This window comes from Oculina patagonica, chromosome 11 (assembly GCF_052425735.1).
Source record: "Oculina patagonica isolate OP01 chromosome 11, crgOcupat, whole genome shotgun sequence".
Classification (NCBI taxonomy): domain Eukaryota; kingdom Metazoa; phylum Cnidaria; class Anthozoa; order Scleractinia; family Oculinidae; genus Oculina; species Oculina patagonica.
In genome coordinates this window covers 1,661,027-1,679,455 of record NC_135768.1, presented here as the reverse complement: position 1 = coordinate 1,679,455, position 18,429 = coordinate 1,661,027, and the positions used below count along the sequence as shown (strand labels likewise).

Below are 18,429 nucleotides of genomic sequence, written 5' to 3'. Positions count from 1 at the left end.
ATCATATCATCGGGTATTTAATAATCTCAACCGGGAACCACACTGAAGTCTGTCAGCAAAGATAACCCACAGCAGAGAATGACCTCGGAAAACATTTGGACAGTTTGTTTCCTGAAAAATAACGATTCTTACTAATATCCCCCACTGATATAACTCCTTGTTGGTAAATTTATTTATTCTGGTGCATTCAGCAAAGTGAGGAGAAATTCATGTTGTTAGTCGAACAATGTTTTGGTTGAACTTTTCCGATTTTTTAAGGACCTGTTTGCAAACTGACAGTTCTGAATCTCAGCAAGGGACTCAAAGGCTGACCTGACCTGACAGAACTACATTAGTTCTGCAGATCAAACCACAACCGCCTACAACATCCGGCACGCACAAACTATTTTCCATCAAATTACGGATCAGTTTTAATGTCCAACATTTGAATAAAGTGGCGGAGCATAAAGTGTACTCGGTATCTTGAGTGGTCACACACTCGGGTTTCATCCACGGCCTTAAGAGTTAGAACCACCTTGTACAGCATAATAAAACAGTACTACGTGAAAGGACTGCTCAACAGCTATTTGAATGGTCACACACTGGGATGGGTTTCATCTGCAGATGTAAAATTTAGAACCACTTTGTACAGCATAATAACCAGTACCACATATAAGTACTGCTCAATAGCTTTCACTTGAATGGTAACACACTTAGGCTTATATCCTCCAAAAACTACATTACAGAGCAATTTGTCTCTGAAGAGTCAGTTTTATGGAAAGCAGAGCTGCTTCCTTGGAAAATGGTCACGATAATGCTTTGGATGCACTGTTTGACGTGACAGCTGACATCACTTTCCAAGCAATGCAAGTGGATTGCACCCAATGCAAGTTTCAGTCAAATTGCACAGCAACCAACGCCATCATTGGTCAGTTCATGATAACAATCATTCAAATATGCACTCAATAAAATAAAGGATCCTGAATGTTTCACTGAAGGGTATTGCAGCCGAAAACCTAATTCTTCCAAGACAATTTCAATAAATTGTATTTTTAAAACGTTGGCGAATTTTTAGGTTCACATTACCTTGCACTATAAAGGTTCATTTAAATTTGAGTCGAGTTTTTTAATAAAATAAAATATAAATGCACGTCCTTAAGAGTGAACTGTCGGTTGTTCACGAAATTGCAGATGGTTTTTCAACGGGTCGAGGATAAATGGAGAACATTTGTCTGTTCAAATAAGAAAATTGCAAACATTTTTGTAGTTTTTAGAGTATGACAAAGGTCGCTACGCAAGGGTGTATATTTTTCGGTCTATGCGAGCTCGTGCGGCGTGAAGGATGCGTAGCTAGCATCGAAGGATTCCACGCAGTGAAGATGTCAGGGGCTAGTTGTTATGTAAACGTGCCTCGGCAACAACTCAGTTGATACGAGGCAGGTGTTCGAATTATCTTTGCATAAATTATGAACAAATCTAGATCGTGAACCTCGCCGTCTGCGAACCGGCAGCCCGTGTCGAGAAATACGGCCCGGTATCTACCTCATGAGCACTCCTGATACGACCTGACTCGTCTATGATTAATACCTGATTTAATGAAGGGTAGATATGGGGTTCTCAGATCGCACGGCAGTCTAAAAATACACAATGATCTACGGCGCATAATTAGTTTTGGCTTTAGAAACAAAAGCCTTCGTACACTTTAAAATACCTTACTTAAATGACCTTATCACTCCAAAATAATTGACTCAATCCGCTTTTTCTAAATTTGAAATTTTTTTCTTGGTTCAAAGTTACATTTTAGCAAAGAAATTGAGTTATTGCGACCTTGCGCGAGTCTTTGGTGAAAGTTTTCAAAATGCTTCATTCACGAAACAAAAACCGCAATTCTATTGTTTTCCAAACAAGAGGTTGAAGGGCTGGCGTCTTGTGTTCGCGGAGCAAATTACCTGCAGTTCGGTGGTGGTTCCAGTGTGATTTCTGCTAATTCTCTCTGAATTCTGGAAATAAAAACACAATCATTTGTCAAAGGAAGAGATTTGCCAGAGCTTACCTTTTAGCATAAGAACTGATAGTTCCAATTTTCAACTGTTTAAGACAAACAAAGATAAGGCCTTCCGTCAATATCAGAAACACAAACATTTCTCGCAGCCGCGGTAGCAATCTCGCGCTCATCTTGGCGAAATAAAGGCAGCCTTTCACAATTTGAACACATCAGGCGATTCTCGCAAACATTCCCTACAAATTAAGCCATTTTGGAGCGCTGCCGGGTAAATGTTGAACGCAAGCGGGCTTCATAAAGTTAACATGCAAATTACAGATCAAATTGGGCATCAAGTGAACAAGAATCTCGTTACATACGCTACACGCTAGAGCGATTCACAAAACGAGACGCACTACACGCTCGGTATGACCGCCAGGACGGCGTATAAACCTTGTCCTGTACAGCGTGGACTCTGAGATGCATCGCCGATGTAATGAAATTAAAATCCCGTGGTCTACCTTTTTACAGCAGTTGATAGTGGCTTGGGCGATCTAGATGTCCCCCCTTTCTTATTCTCTCTCTTCAAGGCCGGTATCCTTGTGTCTTCTTGCTCAGCTGTAGGTCGGCTTTCCTGCTCTGCTGACCGCCCAGACATCTAGATAAAGCCTGTATTCAATGCACACACACCACTATAAAGAATTCCCATTGAAACAAGACACTGAAATTATCAAAGGTTTGGAAAGTCTATATCGCAAGGTAACACTATTATATTGAGGGCTCGCCATTAACATACAACTTAATGAAAATCATTTCAAACACGGAATTAAGGCACGGTTAAAGCTTAAATAAGTCAACCATGATCTAAGGATATTTCCAAGTAGTAGCCGCTTGATTTCGCTGAGAAAACACAGCACTTTAACAATGAGAGGAGGTGAAGAACAAATATGGCTGCCGGCCAGATGTCTCTGCGGTTAACTCCCCGGCCTTTCAAACGACTCAAAAGATGCTCGCATTAAACCAGAAACTACACCAAAACACTCACAATGAAATAAGCTGTGTCTCTAGGCGGTTTTAGGACTTGTTCGGTGCGGTATAAAGCCAAGCGAAGAGCTTCAAGTTTAAATTCTCAGCCCACCCGTCATGTAAGTCGTCACAAATGGCCGTCTGTGCCGAGAGGATGTTTAGTATTTCCGCCTGTCAACACGACGTCACCAATTAATTAATGAAATGGCGCGAAGACACTAATTTAGTTCAAAGAAATATCTCTCTAGAACCAATCGTTTTAATTGCAAACGAGTTATCATTCGGCTTGAGGATAAGACTTGTTACTTTGGACCTTATTTTAAGGTCTTGTCAACTGATTAGCAGATAAAGGCTTCGGACACAATCTCAAAACAAACTTTACTCCTTATACATCATGCATGTACAAGTTCGGACATTTTGGCATGTCAAACGGATCTTAATATTTTAAAAGCGGATTGCAGCTCATATTTTCCTGATCATGATTTAAAACACCGTGTCTGTCGGCCGAGAGTTATATGCCCGGCAATACGCGTTCTTATGTCTGAAGTGGAATATAATATCAATCAATCTGTTCAGACAGTTTTTTGGCAAACACTTGCCATGACTTGGCGGTCCATGTTTTAGTGAATAATCCCAGGGCAAATATCGGATTATTTCATAGACTCCAGGCGATGCTTTTGTTGCCATAAACGCCGTGAATGATGCATTGAAGGTCGAGGCGTTACAGGAAGAACATAAAGTTTATTTGGCACTGGTTATATGCAGACATTTCAATATTTAATTTACGAAGGGGATGTTTTCTCTCCAAACACCTGTCACTGCCAAGAAAACACAAATAAGTCAAAGAATAGAAACTGAAAGTTATTCGATATTTGTCGCTATTTAGTTTCGTACTTGTTAGTCATAAGGTTAAGACATCACAATGCATCAGAATACGTCAGATCATTAAGCGCAAAATGACTGTTATCAGAAGTCCATACAACCTCCTTATAGACTTCGCAGTCTCACACTGTCAAACGTAGTTAAGCCTAACACAAGACATTCGGCAAGTACTATTTTTGTTATAGTGTTTTTTTCAAGTTTTTTTTGCTGCTCTGAGTCTTAGACCTTTTAATATCAGGACTTAATATCCACCGAAGTTTCCTAAGAGTATAACTGAAATTATTTCATCGATGATTGCAGAATATGGCATAACTAAATTCCCGACTAGTTGATACGTTGTTGCTGAGAGCTCAAGTCTGTGAACAGTGAACTTTTCCGTTGTACTATCCGGGGTACGTTAGTTCCCGGCCACTATTTCGTACACGGCACGAAATGACCCAACTCTCGACTACTTAACAAAAATATCATTGACATCATTCCCTTAACCGAATTTACACAATTAACAATGCGGAAACCGCGTTGGTTGGCAACGGTCAGACTCTCCATGAAATTTTTCTCCGAGAAAGTGCAAGTGATACTAAAATGAACCAATTATTATGTTTTAATATGATAGTATTCTACTAGCGAACAACAAAACAAGATTAAACACTTTTCTTCTAACTGTCAACAGGCTTTTTGCTATTTGATTAATGTTGATTTATTGTATATTTCCTACTAGACTATTTGAATAAATTCGCTTTCTAAAGAAATCATATTTATCAAATGTATTAAGACTAGCTCCCGTTGGATTAAGAACTGAAAAATTCATTTTTTGGAAATTAGGTTGTAGTTTATTGTATCACCACATTATATGTGGCTTTTGTTGAAGAAAATTGTAACAAAACTTTCAATTTCTCCTATGAAAGGGTGTTGTGTTTACCTTTTGTTTAGGTTGTTTATTCAATTGTTCGTCAACCTGACAGATAGTGTTCGATTTCAAAATCGCAAGCCATTATGTTAGACTCGGAGTGTTTCGCTACAAGCGCAAAAAACTACTTTTTAGCCCGTCAATTTTTAGAGCAGTTGCTAAGTAAAATTGCTATAAACTTGCTGAAAAGAAATGCATACAATAAAACCATTCAAAAACCTGTTATTAATTCTTTGTTCAAACGCCTTGCTTAGCGTAACAGATATGAATATTACTGCATTTCATTAATTTTTCATGAGCGGTCTGAGCAAGAAATTTGCATACAGATCGTCAAAATCGTGGCGGTTCAATACAGCTTTCTCTACGATGTTTTATTCTGAGTGCTGTTATTCAAGACCATAAAACACTAATCTTGTAATTAATAGTTCATTATCTCTGCTAATCGGAAAAATAGATTCTTTCTTTGAAGCTCCCTTGGGAATTTTCGTGTGTCGTCAAGCGTAAGATTTATCCAAGCGTAAAAACTTTAATAACACTTCTCACAAAGACAAACATTTTGTTTAACTCGGAGCAATACGCTCATTGTTCAAAAGGTTATTAACGACTATGTACAACAACAGAACTACAAAACAACTGAGACACTGCTATTTGTTACATTTATTCAGAACTGATATTGCTTTCTTTAGAGGTCGAAAGTCAGTGTTTTGGATTATAGGGTCATTATAAGCTTGGTATAAGCTGTTGTAAAACTCTCATGTACAGTAGCTTCGAGAAAGCGTTTCTCAAGAGTGATTTGATAAAACAAGGTGTAATATACAGACCAAGGATTTATAATCTTGTTTTCGCGTTCCAACATTGAAAATTGTACATTTAAATTTGCCACGTATATAGCTATAAACCAGATTCGACAAATACAGAATTGAAAATTAAACAGTTCACTGATTCAAGATAATTCAAATAAATGGAATTTTTTTAGCGATTCTTTCTTAAACCGCAAGCACGGAAGTTTGCCAAAGCTGACCATATGTTTATACTTCATCGTTCTAAAACGCCAAGTATTCTTGATTGATATAAGCAGATATATGAAAAAAAAATGACATGAAATGATCGATCTTACGTTTATTTGCATTTACAATGATAAGCACGGAACTGGACTTCCGTCCTTTTTGCTTACTCGGCTTATTCTTAATAGCAGACCCGTAGAAAACCTTCAAACGGGGTCTTCAAAGTTCTGAAGTGTTTCGGGTTTCAAGGGAAATCGAGGAATGCAAATCGCTGGGCGTAGATTGGTAAACCGCAATAGATCGAAACTTCACACCGCAGTAAATAACTTCTGTTTTATCCTATAGTGCATCCCTTTGAAGACAGTTCTGTCGGTGAGGCGATCCGGTCCTCCTAGCTCTGTATCGACGGTGTTTTCTACAGTACAAACAACGTTCTTGTGGCTATGATTGTGTCAACTCGCTTCATGTCAATCACTTGAGCACTTACATTGTTCCATTCCCCTGGGATTCATCCACAGCTGTTCACGCCACTCGACCTCACTCAATAGCTCACCACATACGGCTCGTGATTGGTCGGTTGCTTCGTTCTGTCGATAGCGGGTAAATTAGTATTATGACGCAAACTATTGATAACTTAATGACGTCTCTTTGACAGGCGGAGACGAGTGACAATGCTTTGCGCGCTGCTGTAAGGCTTGGCAGCTGTTGAATGTGTGTCCGGCAAAATTTCAGAAGCTACAGTCTGCGCTATTTTCAAACGATCCATAATCTTCGCACACCCGCCGAAATCGTCATCTATTACTCCTGAAGTATTGGCCATCATCTAGCGAAAGCGTAGGTATAGTTTATGTTGATATATTGTTAATAATTTGTTCATATTTCAACGTGCAGTCTAAAGTGTTCCTTAGCGATGGGGTCGATTCGTTCTTTCAAGCACGACTTGTTTCTTCAAGGGGGCGTAAAGTCTGGCTAAAACGCGTAGAGATCGTGTATTTACCAGCGGAAATTGTTCTTTGTTTAGAGGGAGTGTTGTTGGTGATAATTTGATACTAGTGTGTTTCGCAAGCTTCTTGTACGCGGAGGAAAATGGAAAGTGTTCTGATTCCGGTATTGAAGGCGGCCATATTAGATGAGTTACAGCCCTTTAATCAAATCTCTCTCACATGTGTCGCGTGCCGTTTTTCAACTCTCATACCTTACAGTGCGAAACTCTCGTCCATAACACCGCGTTTATTTGCCGTGAAACTCTTAGAATCCTTAAAGCCGCTTACAATTTCCTTGCCGTAGACGGAGTGCCGTGCCTCACCGCGAGGGATGTAGCTATCAGGTGTTAATCAGCGTGCATTTGCTACCATTTAGGGTCGCGTCCAGATCGAGTGATTTGCCACGTGAATTTCCACTGCATCAAGGTCATGTTGGCTATGTCAAACCAGAGTGCATTGAGTTCCTCATCAGACGCTGAGAGGATAACCCCGCAAGATAGCTGTACTCTGGTGGCAAACGGGCCGCTCGTGGCCGAGGTGGCAGCCCCCGACCCCTGAAAAATGCCTCAACCTCGGCGAAGAGGTAAGCGAATAGGATACCAAGGGCTTGAAGCCACGGATCTCGCTTAATTTCAACAGGCGAGTTTAGGCGAAGAGGAAAGGTGACAATGATCTGACTTCATGGCGTCAGTTCATCTCTAATTTGCATGTTAACTTTAGAACGTCCGCGTTTAGCGTAGTTCTAGATAAATGGCGATCTAGTGGCCCTAATGTAGCCAGGAGAACCAAATACACTCTATTCAAGTGTCAGAATCTGTAATTCTTCAAAATACAGAGTAGAGTTTTCCCGGCCTACCGCCGCGGCATAAAGATGTTGTAGTCTATGGGGCTCATTAGCATATTCGGTTATTGCGGGTTGTCTTTGTATTAAATGTAACAAGTAATGTCCGTGTGTATACATTTCAGAATCCAGCGAGAGTTGGCTGAGATCTCCCTGGATCCTCCTCCAAACTGCAGGTAATCTTTCTTCCTTCCTCGACCTCAAATAAGATGCCAGACGGCCGAGTCCTGTTTGGACTGAAAACAATAGCTCTGTGCGTTTTGTTTCCTGAATAGCTCCTTGATCCTCTCTGTATTGATCAAGCCGACCAGCTCTTTGACAAAAACAAGATTTCCTACCCAAGCTAAAACACGACCAGAACGTAGCATCAAATATTCCTTCAATTAGGAATTTTCTGCGAACGAGATATAGACAAGCAAGGCTAAATTATTTATTTTAAAGTGGTTAAGACATCTAATCTGAGCCACGTGGGACTTCAATGTGTAAAGGGTCTTTGTTTTGTTAACTTTAACAAGGTATGCTAAAAACTCGCCGCGCATGAATAGTTCTTTTACAATTTTTGTCGCAAGCAACTTTTTTTTTCGGGCTACGGAGGTTAAATATTGCCCTCTGTCTTTTCAGCAAGTTGTTGCCTGTGTATTCACCGCGGTTATTATAGAAATGGTGTAATTGATACATCGAATATATAAAGTAGTAAAATCGCGTATGCTGGCAGCATAGCTCTTAATTTATCGCCCCTCTATGTTGATATATTGTATGTAAATCAACAACCTTCACGTCACCTGCTGCGATATAATACTTTATTTCCACGTATTGGAGTAAACACTTTTTATTAAACTCATTTCATTCAATTATTGCTCGCGTATAAATCGACATTGCTTAAATTTAATGACCTGATTTCTTGTCGTTTATTCTAGCAGATATATCCGTGTTTCTATACGTAGTTTTGCAAAGTAATACAATATTACCTAATCGACTGGAATCTTCCTAATAGCAGGCAAGGCGTATTAATATCCACAAGAGATGTTAAGTGTCTCATAAGCTTGCCCAAGAGCGAATCCAAACATCCGAAGTCACCAAGGCAAACGGCGCTCTAAACGCGTGCTAATACAAAACTGGCTAGCAAAGAATCTCGCGATGAGTTATTTCACTGGCTGGGTAAATTCTAGCTTAGTTAAGAGGTTATTTTACTTGTTAGGTAAAAAGAACTTTTCTTTTATCAGCAATTAACATTGCCCAGCCAGTATCTATAAGGACTTGCGGTTACGATCTAATTTTTTTTAATATTTTGTTCATTTTTTTCTTCGTAAAATATTTACGTAAACAAAACCAGACGTTGTCGAATTGTAGTTCTCACCAGTGTCAAAAGTATGTCAAAACAATATCTTTACATTGTATTTTTATCACTGTTTATAACATTAAATCATTTCAGTCGATTTTCAAAGGATTTTTACCCGCGTTTAATTTGCATTGCATAATATTTTGCAACCATTATGTCGCGAATTAGTCAAACCTCATTGTTTTAAAAATTAAATGACGCTGCTGTTTTCTAGACACAGTATTTCACTTAAAATGAACAATTCAATTAGCCGATGATTGTAATTTGACTGCCATTTTCGTGATTTTGACAAACAAAACCTGTGATATAAACAATGTTTGCCTTTTTTCTCTGATCTAACTACCAATGTAAATTTTTAATTATGTAGACGTGATTATGTGCCATTCTTCATGCATTTTACTACAAGACCCGGTGAAATCTGCACAATACACCCTTGCTAATAGGACAGAAATAGGAGCCTTCAGATACCCCTTTTTCGATGTACGGGTAAGAAATCACCTTAGTGGTGCGGTAACCCCTACTCGTACATAAATACGAGTTTAAAACCACTACTTTCCCCGGAGAAACGGCTAGGACTGTATGTACAGTGGAACCCCGATATAACGATATGCCAAGGGAGCAGTAAAATTATATCGTTATATCGAGGGATCGTTATATCGAAATTCCCGATATAACGATATGTCCGTAAAATAACCGAAAATATCGTTATATCGGGGTAAACCTAACATATACTTTTTTACTGGATAAAGAGACTTAAAATACAGTATCATTTTCGTATATTATCGTATAAAGCTGTTGTGTACTGAAAATATCGTTATATCGGGGAAGATATTACGCCCGGTTCGCTAAATTCTCATCGTTATATCGGGAATATCGTTATATCGAAGATCTTTATATTCGGGGTTCTATCCCATAAATTTTACTGTAACTTTTGCCGGGACATAGAATATTCATCGTTATATCGGGAATATCGTTATATCGAAGATCGTTATATCGCGGTTCCTATCCCATACATTTTACTGTAACTTTTGCCGGGACATAGAATATTCATCGTTATATCGGGAATATCGTTATATCGAAGATCGTTATATCGCGGTTCTATCCCATACATTTTACTGTAACTTTTGCCGGGACATAGAATATTCATCGTTATATCGGGAATATCGTTATATCGAGGATCGTTATATCGGGGTTCCGCTGTAGTTACCATTATTGAAAATGGTGAAGTATTCAATTTTTTCCCGGAAACCGGGGTATCTAAGTTCCCGGCTTGTGTCTTTCTTATCGAGCGGTGTCCGTCTAAACTGCCTCGTGAATGGATGTGTTAATGTGTAGTGGTCAACTTGTGTCAAATCCGTACAATTTATAACAAGAATCGGAAATTCTTGAACGAGGGTCGTTTATAAGGAAACGTTAGGTTTATATCGTTAACTGTGATGTGTTTTCGGATCTGAGCAGCGATACTTTGATCGATCCTCACCCCTGAAACGAAAAACTCAATCGTCCCATGAAACGGGACGGATTTATTCGTCTAAAAAATGATAAATGATCTTGATTGCTCTCGGTATCTCCACACGGAATGAATAATAGCATAGTTCGAATCGTTCTACATTTGTCCGTCTAAAATTAGCATTACTAGATGGATAAAGTTTTTCGTTTGAAATTAAATATATGGCGCCGTTTTCACACCAGAACAAATTTTCGTCAAATGCACATGCAGACGAATAAATTTCTTAAAAATACTATGTTACAGTTAGACCCCGCTTATTCGAACTCGGTTTTTTCGAATTCCCCGTTATTTCAATGAACTAATATCCATTTCCCTTGGATTTGCCCTTTAGTCATTTACTATCGGCTATTTCGAACTATTGCTTGTTTCCCCTGACGGTTCGAAATTTAAACGGGGTTCAACTGTATTCGCATTTGTTTTATGATAATTATGATTTCCAAGTCAATAAATCTGTGTGTTATCAAAGGGTCATTTATGCACAAAACAATTTAAAACATTGTTGAATTATTTCAATCAGCTTTAAAATGAAATACCCTGAGTGTCAGAGGGTTTCTTTTGGCGGCGATCGTGGCGGGGGAAGAAAAAAACCCTTTTCGGCTCGCCACGATCGCCCCTCATAGATAGAATCTTCGCTGCAAAAAAGAAAAACAAACCCTCTGGCATCCAGGGAAAAAAATGAAATGGCGGCGAGCGGGACACCCGAAATCGTTTATTTCTTTTATCACAATTAACGTCGTAACATTGTCTTCAATTTCCTGCAGCGCCGCACCCAAAGGAGACAATCTTTACGAGTGGAACTCGACAATTCTCGGTCCCCCAAAATCAGTTTACGAAGGAGGAGTGTTTTTCCTTGATATACATTTTCCTACAGATTATCCTTTTAAACCGCCAAAGGTAAGTCAAATTATATCTATTTAGTTACTACATTTCAGGTTATACCCAGTGTTACACGCAAAGTTTTAAAGTTTTTAATGATGGACTTAGACTTTTTACGAAGATATAACGTTTGTGCGCTTTTAAGCGACCAGCAGACATTTTGTACAGTTTATATAAAGTTATTATTGAACTGTTTAAAACAATAATGGAGAAACAAGTAAAAATGCTCTTGACCTCCAAACGATGAGCTCTAAATCTGAGAGCCGTCGGGTATGTAATTCGTGAATTTGCGGCAAAAATTTATAATTAGTACAAAAGCTATGACCTCTATCACGTCACTCAACAATTAATAATTAAAGGTCTATTAAAAGTTTGAATATTTTAATTCATAATTGTTTATTTACCATCTGCTGATTAAGCTAAACTTCAGCCTCTAGCTATGAGTTGTAAAAGGTCGTTTCACTGCAAGAAAATGTTCCTGTCTTGTCACGAATTCTCTCCACAAACCTCAATTCTAAACGTTCGGCAGACCCTAAAATTTTTGTAATGTCATAAGCACAACGCATCAAGTAGCATCTTCAGGCTTTGTATGAAATGCCGGCCGGTCAAAGGGTAAGGCTACCAGACCAATATAATAACATCATAATCTTTATAAGCTTTGGCATTGTGTTGATTGGTAAATGTTTCCGGCAATAATCAAGGAAAGACGATAAACATACCACAAAGTTCAAATTGTTCCGGCTCTAAGAATGTTCATGATTGTCGAAATAGGGTGAGATAACCTCTATCCTTTCTTTCCGTTCGCAATGATTATTTTTTTTTTTTTTGCACAGTCTTAAAGGGCCCCTGTCCGGGCTTTAATTAAAAATTAAGATCCTAAAGATGTATAGAAACCTACAAATAGTGGTCCAGTTTTGTTACAATGTACTACTTATAAACAAGTGATATTATTGTGATGCCATCTGGAACTTCTTTAAGAACACAAGTTAAAAAAGTTTATACGCTGATATTTTCAAGTTCTGCTTTTGTGAACTGAAAAACGTTAAAAACTAATGAAGGCTCCCCTCTACCTTCAACAACAATTTACTTTTTATCTTCATCTTGGGGGGGGGGGGGCCCAAAAGGAAAAAAAAATTTTGGGAAAAAAAAAAAAAAATAGCCCGCCTTGGGGGGGGGGGAAAAAGGGATTTTTTTTCTGGATCCGCGCCTGATTTTGATGATCTAAGCGCATTTCGTGTACGAGCGAAAATATACCGCCAATTAAAGTACTTTTTACTGAAAAGCGGAAAAATCCCTGTGGCACTGTCCCTTGAAAGCAAGGAATAGTCAAGTATGTTTGTACATTTTCTTACGCGAAAAAGGCTCAAGGGTGGCTTGGCTATTTCCTTGAAATTCTCCTAGTAATATGTTTTTAGTCTGACGGTAAAAACTTCATTCCCACCAAATAAAACCTTGACCTGAAAAGTCCCAACGCGTTTATCGCACTGATTATCGTTTGGTGGATTGCGTTTCCTCCGTTCCCCAATTAACCCTTGATCATGATAAATTTCAAACCGAAAGGATATAATAGCACCTCGAAATTCTCAAACCGTTGGGATATATACACTAAAATAAACAATACTAATATTAAAATTGTCGTCAGATTAAATAAAAGTTTATATTTTTAGTCGGGGGCTAATAGGATTCAAGGGTGGATTCGAAATGACACAAGTCGTTATATCATGTTCATGTGTTTCGTGTTGTTTCTGTCGACAGGTAAATTTCCGCACCAGAATATACCACTGTAATATCAACAGTCAGGTTAGTGAATTATGTGTTTATTGCACGATGTTTTTTTGTTAATTCTTTTAATTTTAATTTAAACCAAAGAAATCACACTGGCAAATTGCAACTAACGTAGACAACGCAATTTTAAAGCAATTAAAACTCGAAACAAATACACACAACCAAGTTGAACCAAAAGCGTACAAATGTTCCCCCCGATATATTAAAATTCTAACTTGGCGTCCGAGGCTTGGGGGAATAAAACAAGGAAGATATCACGTCGAGGTTCAGGAATGAATAAATCATTTCTTTTGTTTTATTCCCCCAAGCCTCGGAGCCAAGTTAGAATATTAATATATCGGAATTGGCTATTTGTTGTAGTGTGCACCATAAGCTGTTGTAAGTTAAATACTTCTCCCGACACTTAAATAAAGCCTCATTCGTTCGTGCGTTCGCTCGTTCGTGCGTGCGTTCGTCTTGCGTTCGTGCCAGCTTGCGGGCGTTCGTTCGTTCGTTCGTTCATTTCATTCAGTTCCCAGGCTCAACTGAGAACTGCAATCTTTTAATAAATGTTTGAAATCTTTTTTCTCATAAATATCTGGGATTTACAAACTGATTAGCCAAAAATAAACTCGCAAATGCAGTTTCATCACTGACAGTACTTGCATTATTTTCAGGGCGTGGTCTGTTTGGATATTCTTAAAGACAGTTGGAGCCCAGCTCTTACCATCTCTAAGGTTCTTCTTTCAGTTTGCTCGCTTCTTACCGACTGCAATCCAGGTAATATAAACAAAACAAAGGTCGTTACATTTAGATATTTGAGTTTAACCGATTGAATTAACAATTATTTAATATCGGATTTGAGGTACACATCTCCGCAGCTGTTCACTGATCCTGAGGTGAAGAGATTTTTCAGTATATATCAAAAGCTTGTATACGAGAGCTTGCGTTTTTTTAACACTACCCAGTGAATTCAGGTTTCTTTTCCTCAGACGAGAAATTTTACTCTCTTAGTACCTCTTTTATCAAGGCTCAATTACCAGCCGCTCATTCCCCGACTTCTCGACCGTACTCGAGAGAGCGGCGAATGTAGAGCCTATCTTTTATCCTAGTACCAGGGGTTTTCTTTCTTCTCCACTGACGAGAAAAAGACGTCACGGAGGTCGAAGCCAGCAAGAGAGCAGGTTTTCTCCGCGACTTATAGTTGACTGATCATGAGAAATAGAAAAGGGGGTAAAACTCCGGAACCAGGGTATGCCCCTTTCACCCTGGAGGGCAAATGAGAACGGTGAATTGTTAGGGAAAATTGCCCTGGGAGCTACCTGTGACGGTCTGATTAGAAATACGCCAAGTATTAATAAAAGTTTGTTTCATTTCTTTCTCTCCGTTGTTTAGCCGATCCGTTAGTTGGCAGTATTGCAACACAGTTCGTCAACGACAGAGAAGAACACGATAGAATAGCTCGTGAATGGACAAAGCGCTATGCTACATAACAACAGAACAACGCCGCAGAAATCACTTACGTTCTTCCATCATCATGATCATAATTATTTCACAGTACATTCGCGTTTTATTTACAAATCCCACCTCACAGCGAGGTAATCTGGTACCCAGATCCCACCCATTGGTGTTGACCGTGGGAGATCTGGATACGAAATTACACGAAAATGAAATGCCAACGCAAATGGTAAATTATATTTCTTTCTTTTTGCTTTATATTAAGAAATGGAAAGTTTCAAGAGCGTTTCACTTCTCACGGAAAACGGGGTTTATGTGTTCTATTTGGCAAAGAAATAACTTTTTGTCTGCCTTTTGTTTTCGCAAGGATTGATTTAAAAGTCGCGAAAGGGTAGGAACATTTGGGGGGGGTAGAGATGTTTAAAGATGAATTACAGTCCGTACTCCCTCGCTGCATGTGCCTCACCCCGCACTCCTGTTCTTCTCGCCAGTTCCTTGCAGACAAAAACAGACCTTGACGCCCCGCGCTTCGAAGCGCTGTGGGGACTCTTCATGTTGCTGTCACCGAGTGTACCGACAAAACGTAAACACCCGAGTCCCAGTCGGACTGGAAATCAGCTTTAATTGAAAACTGACGCAATTTAACTAAAATCGTAGCGATGATCCCAATTCTTACACTGTATTATGGCAAACTGTTCATGTTTCTGTTTCTTTCTGTCTGTCCCTTCTGGACGAATGCTTTCGCGGGTTTATTTTAATAGATTAAAGTTTTCTCGTTACAAAAACAGCCGGGTTATCATGGGGTTTAGAGCCTGGTTCGTCCCAGTCTTCTCCTATAGAAACGTTCTTGAGGACTGGAGACGAGATATGTTTATTCATATATCAACCTTCCAAGTTTCTTTCATTGCCAGTACGATCAATAAATTATTGTAATAATATTTTATTAGAAACATTTAATGGAGCTCTGTTACAATATCTTATGTCATTTTTTGCGATGAGCAAAAAGCAAATTGAAGAAAACCTATAAAGTAATTTCCTGAGTTTGAACAAATATTAAAAGCTGGAAGTAAAGAAACTAAAACTGGCTCACAACTCGGGGATTACATGGGTGGGGTAGGAAAAGAAAAAGAGCTCCCTCTCCCCGTCCCTGCTAGTTTAATCCAGGAGTAAAGAGCCTGTTTATAGCCTAGAACATCTGGACAAATTACGAACTACTTCGCCTATAGGAGGAAGTAAAATGTTTAATGAGGCACCACCTGTAACAGAGATCCCTTAAAGGTTTCTTAAAAAACTAACAGTACTCGTAAAAACTTTTCCTTCGTTTAACTATTTCTGTCAGAGCCTCTACAAATTTAGACGAGACTGGGTACGAGCTAAGCGTGCAAGGGTGTCTGGGACAGTTTAGGTCCATGTTGTAGATCTGAAACAGGAAATGTTTAAAAAACAAAATTCAGAAGCCAATAAACTATCATGTTGCCAGTTAAACTAAAGATATTCAGTATTAAACAACATTTTCGGATTCAGTTCTACACGAAAACTGTTTCACTGACGCGCGCCGGATTTCTAATCCTGTGTTGCCGCCATCTTGAATTTTCCAACATATATCCAAACCTTCCCAGAGGCTCTCGCTCCCCTAGTGAAGCGAAGAAATGGTCGTAAACATACTGGCATTGATCAGTAAAGTAGTTTCATCTTTAAAATCACTTTTCTGACCATAAGAACATCCAGACTAATTTTTGCGAGTGTGTATTGTTAAATAAAGTTGTAATAAATGTAAATAACAAGCAAACTTATCTAATGAATTACAAATAAAGTATAATTATTTAAAATTAAAAAAAAGTTTGCAACCACCCAGTGTCTCGTCCCTTTAATCAATGCAATAATATCCCGTTATTAACATGTAGGTACTGGAAAAATTTGAATTCAATTGACCTTGTACAGCATAATGTAATAGGGAACTCGACATGAAAATAATGCTCAATAATTTTCAATTAAATGGTCACACACTAAGGTTTCATCGACAGACTGAAAAGTTAAAACAGCCTTGTACGGCTTATTAAACAGTACCACATGAAATTACTGCTCAATAGCTTTCATTTGAATGGTCACACACTAGGGTTTCATCGACAGACTGAAAAGTTAAAACAGCCTTGTACAGCTTATTAAACAGTACCACATGAAAGTACTGCTCAATAGCTTTCATTTGAATGGTCTCTCACTAGGGTTTCATCCACCGAGTTTAAAGTTGGAACGATTTTTTACAGAAAAATAAACAACTCAGCACGAAAATAATGTTCAACAACGTTCTTTTGAATGGTGATATACTAGTGTTATTCGTACATAACACGTCAGTTGAGCAAAAGTGAGTGAAAAAGAGTTCTAGTACAAATAACTTATCCATCTAACTTGATTCCTCAAGGTAGCTTTTTATAGCGACTGCTTAAGCTTCTGTTGCGACTTCATGCCAGAGAAATCGCTAATTAAAATACTAAAAATTCCGTAGGTTCTGTTGATATAGCCTGCGAATAATTGATATCATCAGAATTACTAAAATGAATAATATAATAGTCGATTAATCTCGCAAAAGAAAAATTGCTAAATTTAGTGGGCGGCTGCTAAAAATAATATTTGACTTCAAGGCAATATTATCATAAACTGAGTCCATAAACCTTTTAAAAGATATTACTTTGATGACGTCATTCGGTGAAGACAAATTGTCTCGAGAAATTTTGAACCGCTATCTGATTCTGATAACAGATCTTATTACATTCTGTTGAAAATTGCCGTCGATGATAGAAGTAGCACATCCTGGCATGGGAGCAATATAATACGGACATTTTTTGTGAATCTGAATAAAAAATTCGAATGATCGATAGCGATAACTCCAATTCAGTTTGCAAAGAAACAAATAATAACCTTTTAAGGTCATTGCCCTGTATTGCATTGCGCATCCTTACTCGCAGAATGTACGCGCACATAAAAAAGCGGCTTTTTCTATGTGGCTTAGCCCGCGAGGAAGTAAAGTGTCGCTTTCTCGTAAACGAGTCTGGTGACCTATCATTTTTTCTCTATTTTGGTGTAGTGATCTAATTCTTTCTGTAAAATGAGATTATATTGTGTTTGAAAAATAAAATCTTCTTTGCTGTACTTAGAGGAATAAAAGTATGGAATATACAAGTCTTCCTGCTACTAAACGAATCTGGTGACCCCCTTTTTTATTTCATTTAAGTTCCCTTAACGTAATAAACCAGTAGGCGAAGTTTGGTTAAAAAATTGTGTTCAGTTCTATTTCAGGGCAATGACCTTAATAAAAGAAAGCATTGAGTATAGGACAGAATACTTGTCGGGCTGTTGGTAAATAAATGGCTTAAAAGTTCACGAGGCGATCAGAGACTACCAAAAATAAATAAGAAGCAGATCTTTAACAGATAACTTGTCGGGCTGTTGGTAAATAAATCGCTTATAAGTTCAATTTCGAGGCGATCAGAGACTACCAAATATAAATGTGAGGCAAATCTTTACAGATACTTGTCGAGCCGTTGGTAAATAAATCGCTTATAAGTATGATTTCGAGGCGATCAGAGACTACCAAAAATAAATGTGAAGCAAATCTTTACAGATACCACATACCACAGGTATCCCAAGCTCGAAATGTGAGCATCGGCACGGTTGCGAAACCTTCGAAATAAAAGGATGAGCAAACCGGTTCCATTAAAACTCGTAGAATGGCCATAAACCGGCTCGAGGATCACACAGAAGACAGAAAAACACTCAACCAAAGTAAGGGAAGACGATTTTTATCACACAAAACCTTATATTTCGAAGGTTATGTAATCGTGCCGAGGCCTTGGGCTTCCTGTGACATACGCACCTGTTTCC

At 38.5% G+C, this 18,429-nt stretch overlaps 1 protein-coding gene and 1 pseudogene across 2 annotated transcripts in view; one reads left to right on the top strand and one right to left on the bottom strand.

Annotated features, from left to right (window-relative positions):
* LOC144631211 (ubiquitin-conjugating enzyme E2 E2-like) overlaps positions 1 to 3,147 on the bottom strand; it is a 9,402-nt gene extending 6,255 nt beyond the window's left edge. Inside the window, exons 1-3 of the mRNA XM_078489628.1 lie at positions 3,006 to 3,147; positions 2,482 to 2,629; positions 1,929 to 1,979 (exon numbers count right to left, since the gene is read on the bottom strand). Coding sequence (XP_078345754.1) covers positions 1,929 to 1,979; positions 2,482 to 2,618 — 188 coding nt within the window. The 5' untranslated portion in view covers positions 2,619 to 2,629; positions 3,006 to 3,147. The remainder of the gene's footprint in view (positions 1 to 1,928; positions 1,980 to 2,481; positions 2,630 to 3,005) is intronic.
* Positions 3,148 to 4,683: 1,536 nt separating this feature from the next.
* On the top strand, positions 4,684 to 16,421 carry LOC144631209 (ubiquitin-conjugating enzyme E2-24 kDa-like; annotated as a pseudogene). Its single transcript, XR_013566688.1, has 8 exons — positions 4,684 to 6,613; positions 7,139 to 7,345; positions 7,729 to 7,779; positions 11,214 to 11,346; positions 13,084 to 13,128; positions 13,770 to 13,872; positions 14,488 to 14,968; positions 15,169 to 16,421. The product of XR_013566688.1 is annotated as a ubiquitin-conjugating enzyme E2-24 kDa-like (transcript).
* Positions 16,422 to 18,429: the final 2,008 nt, after the last annotated feature.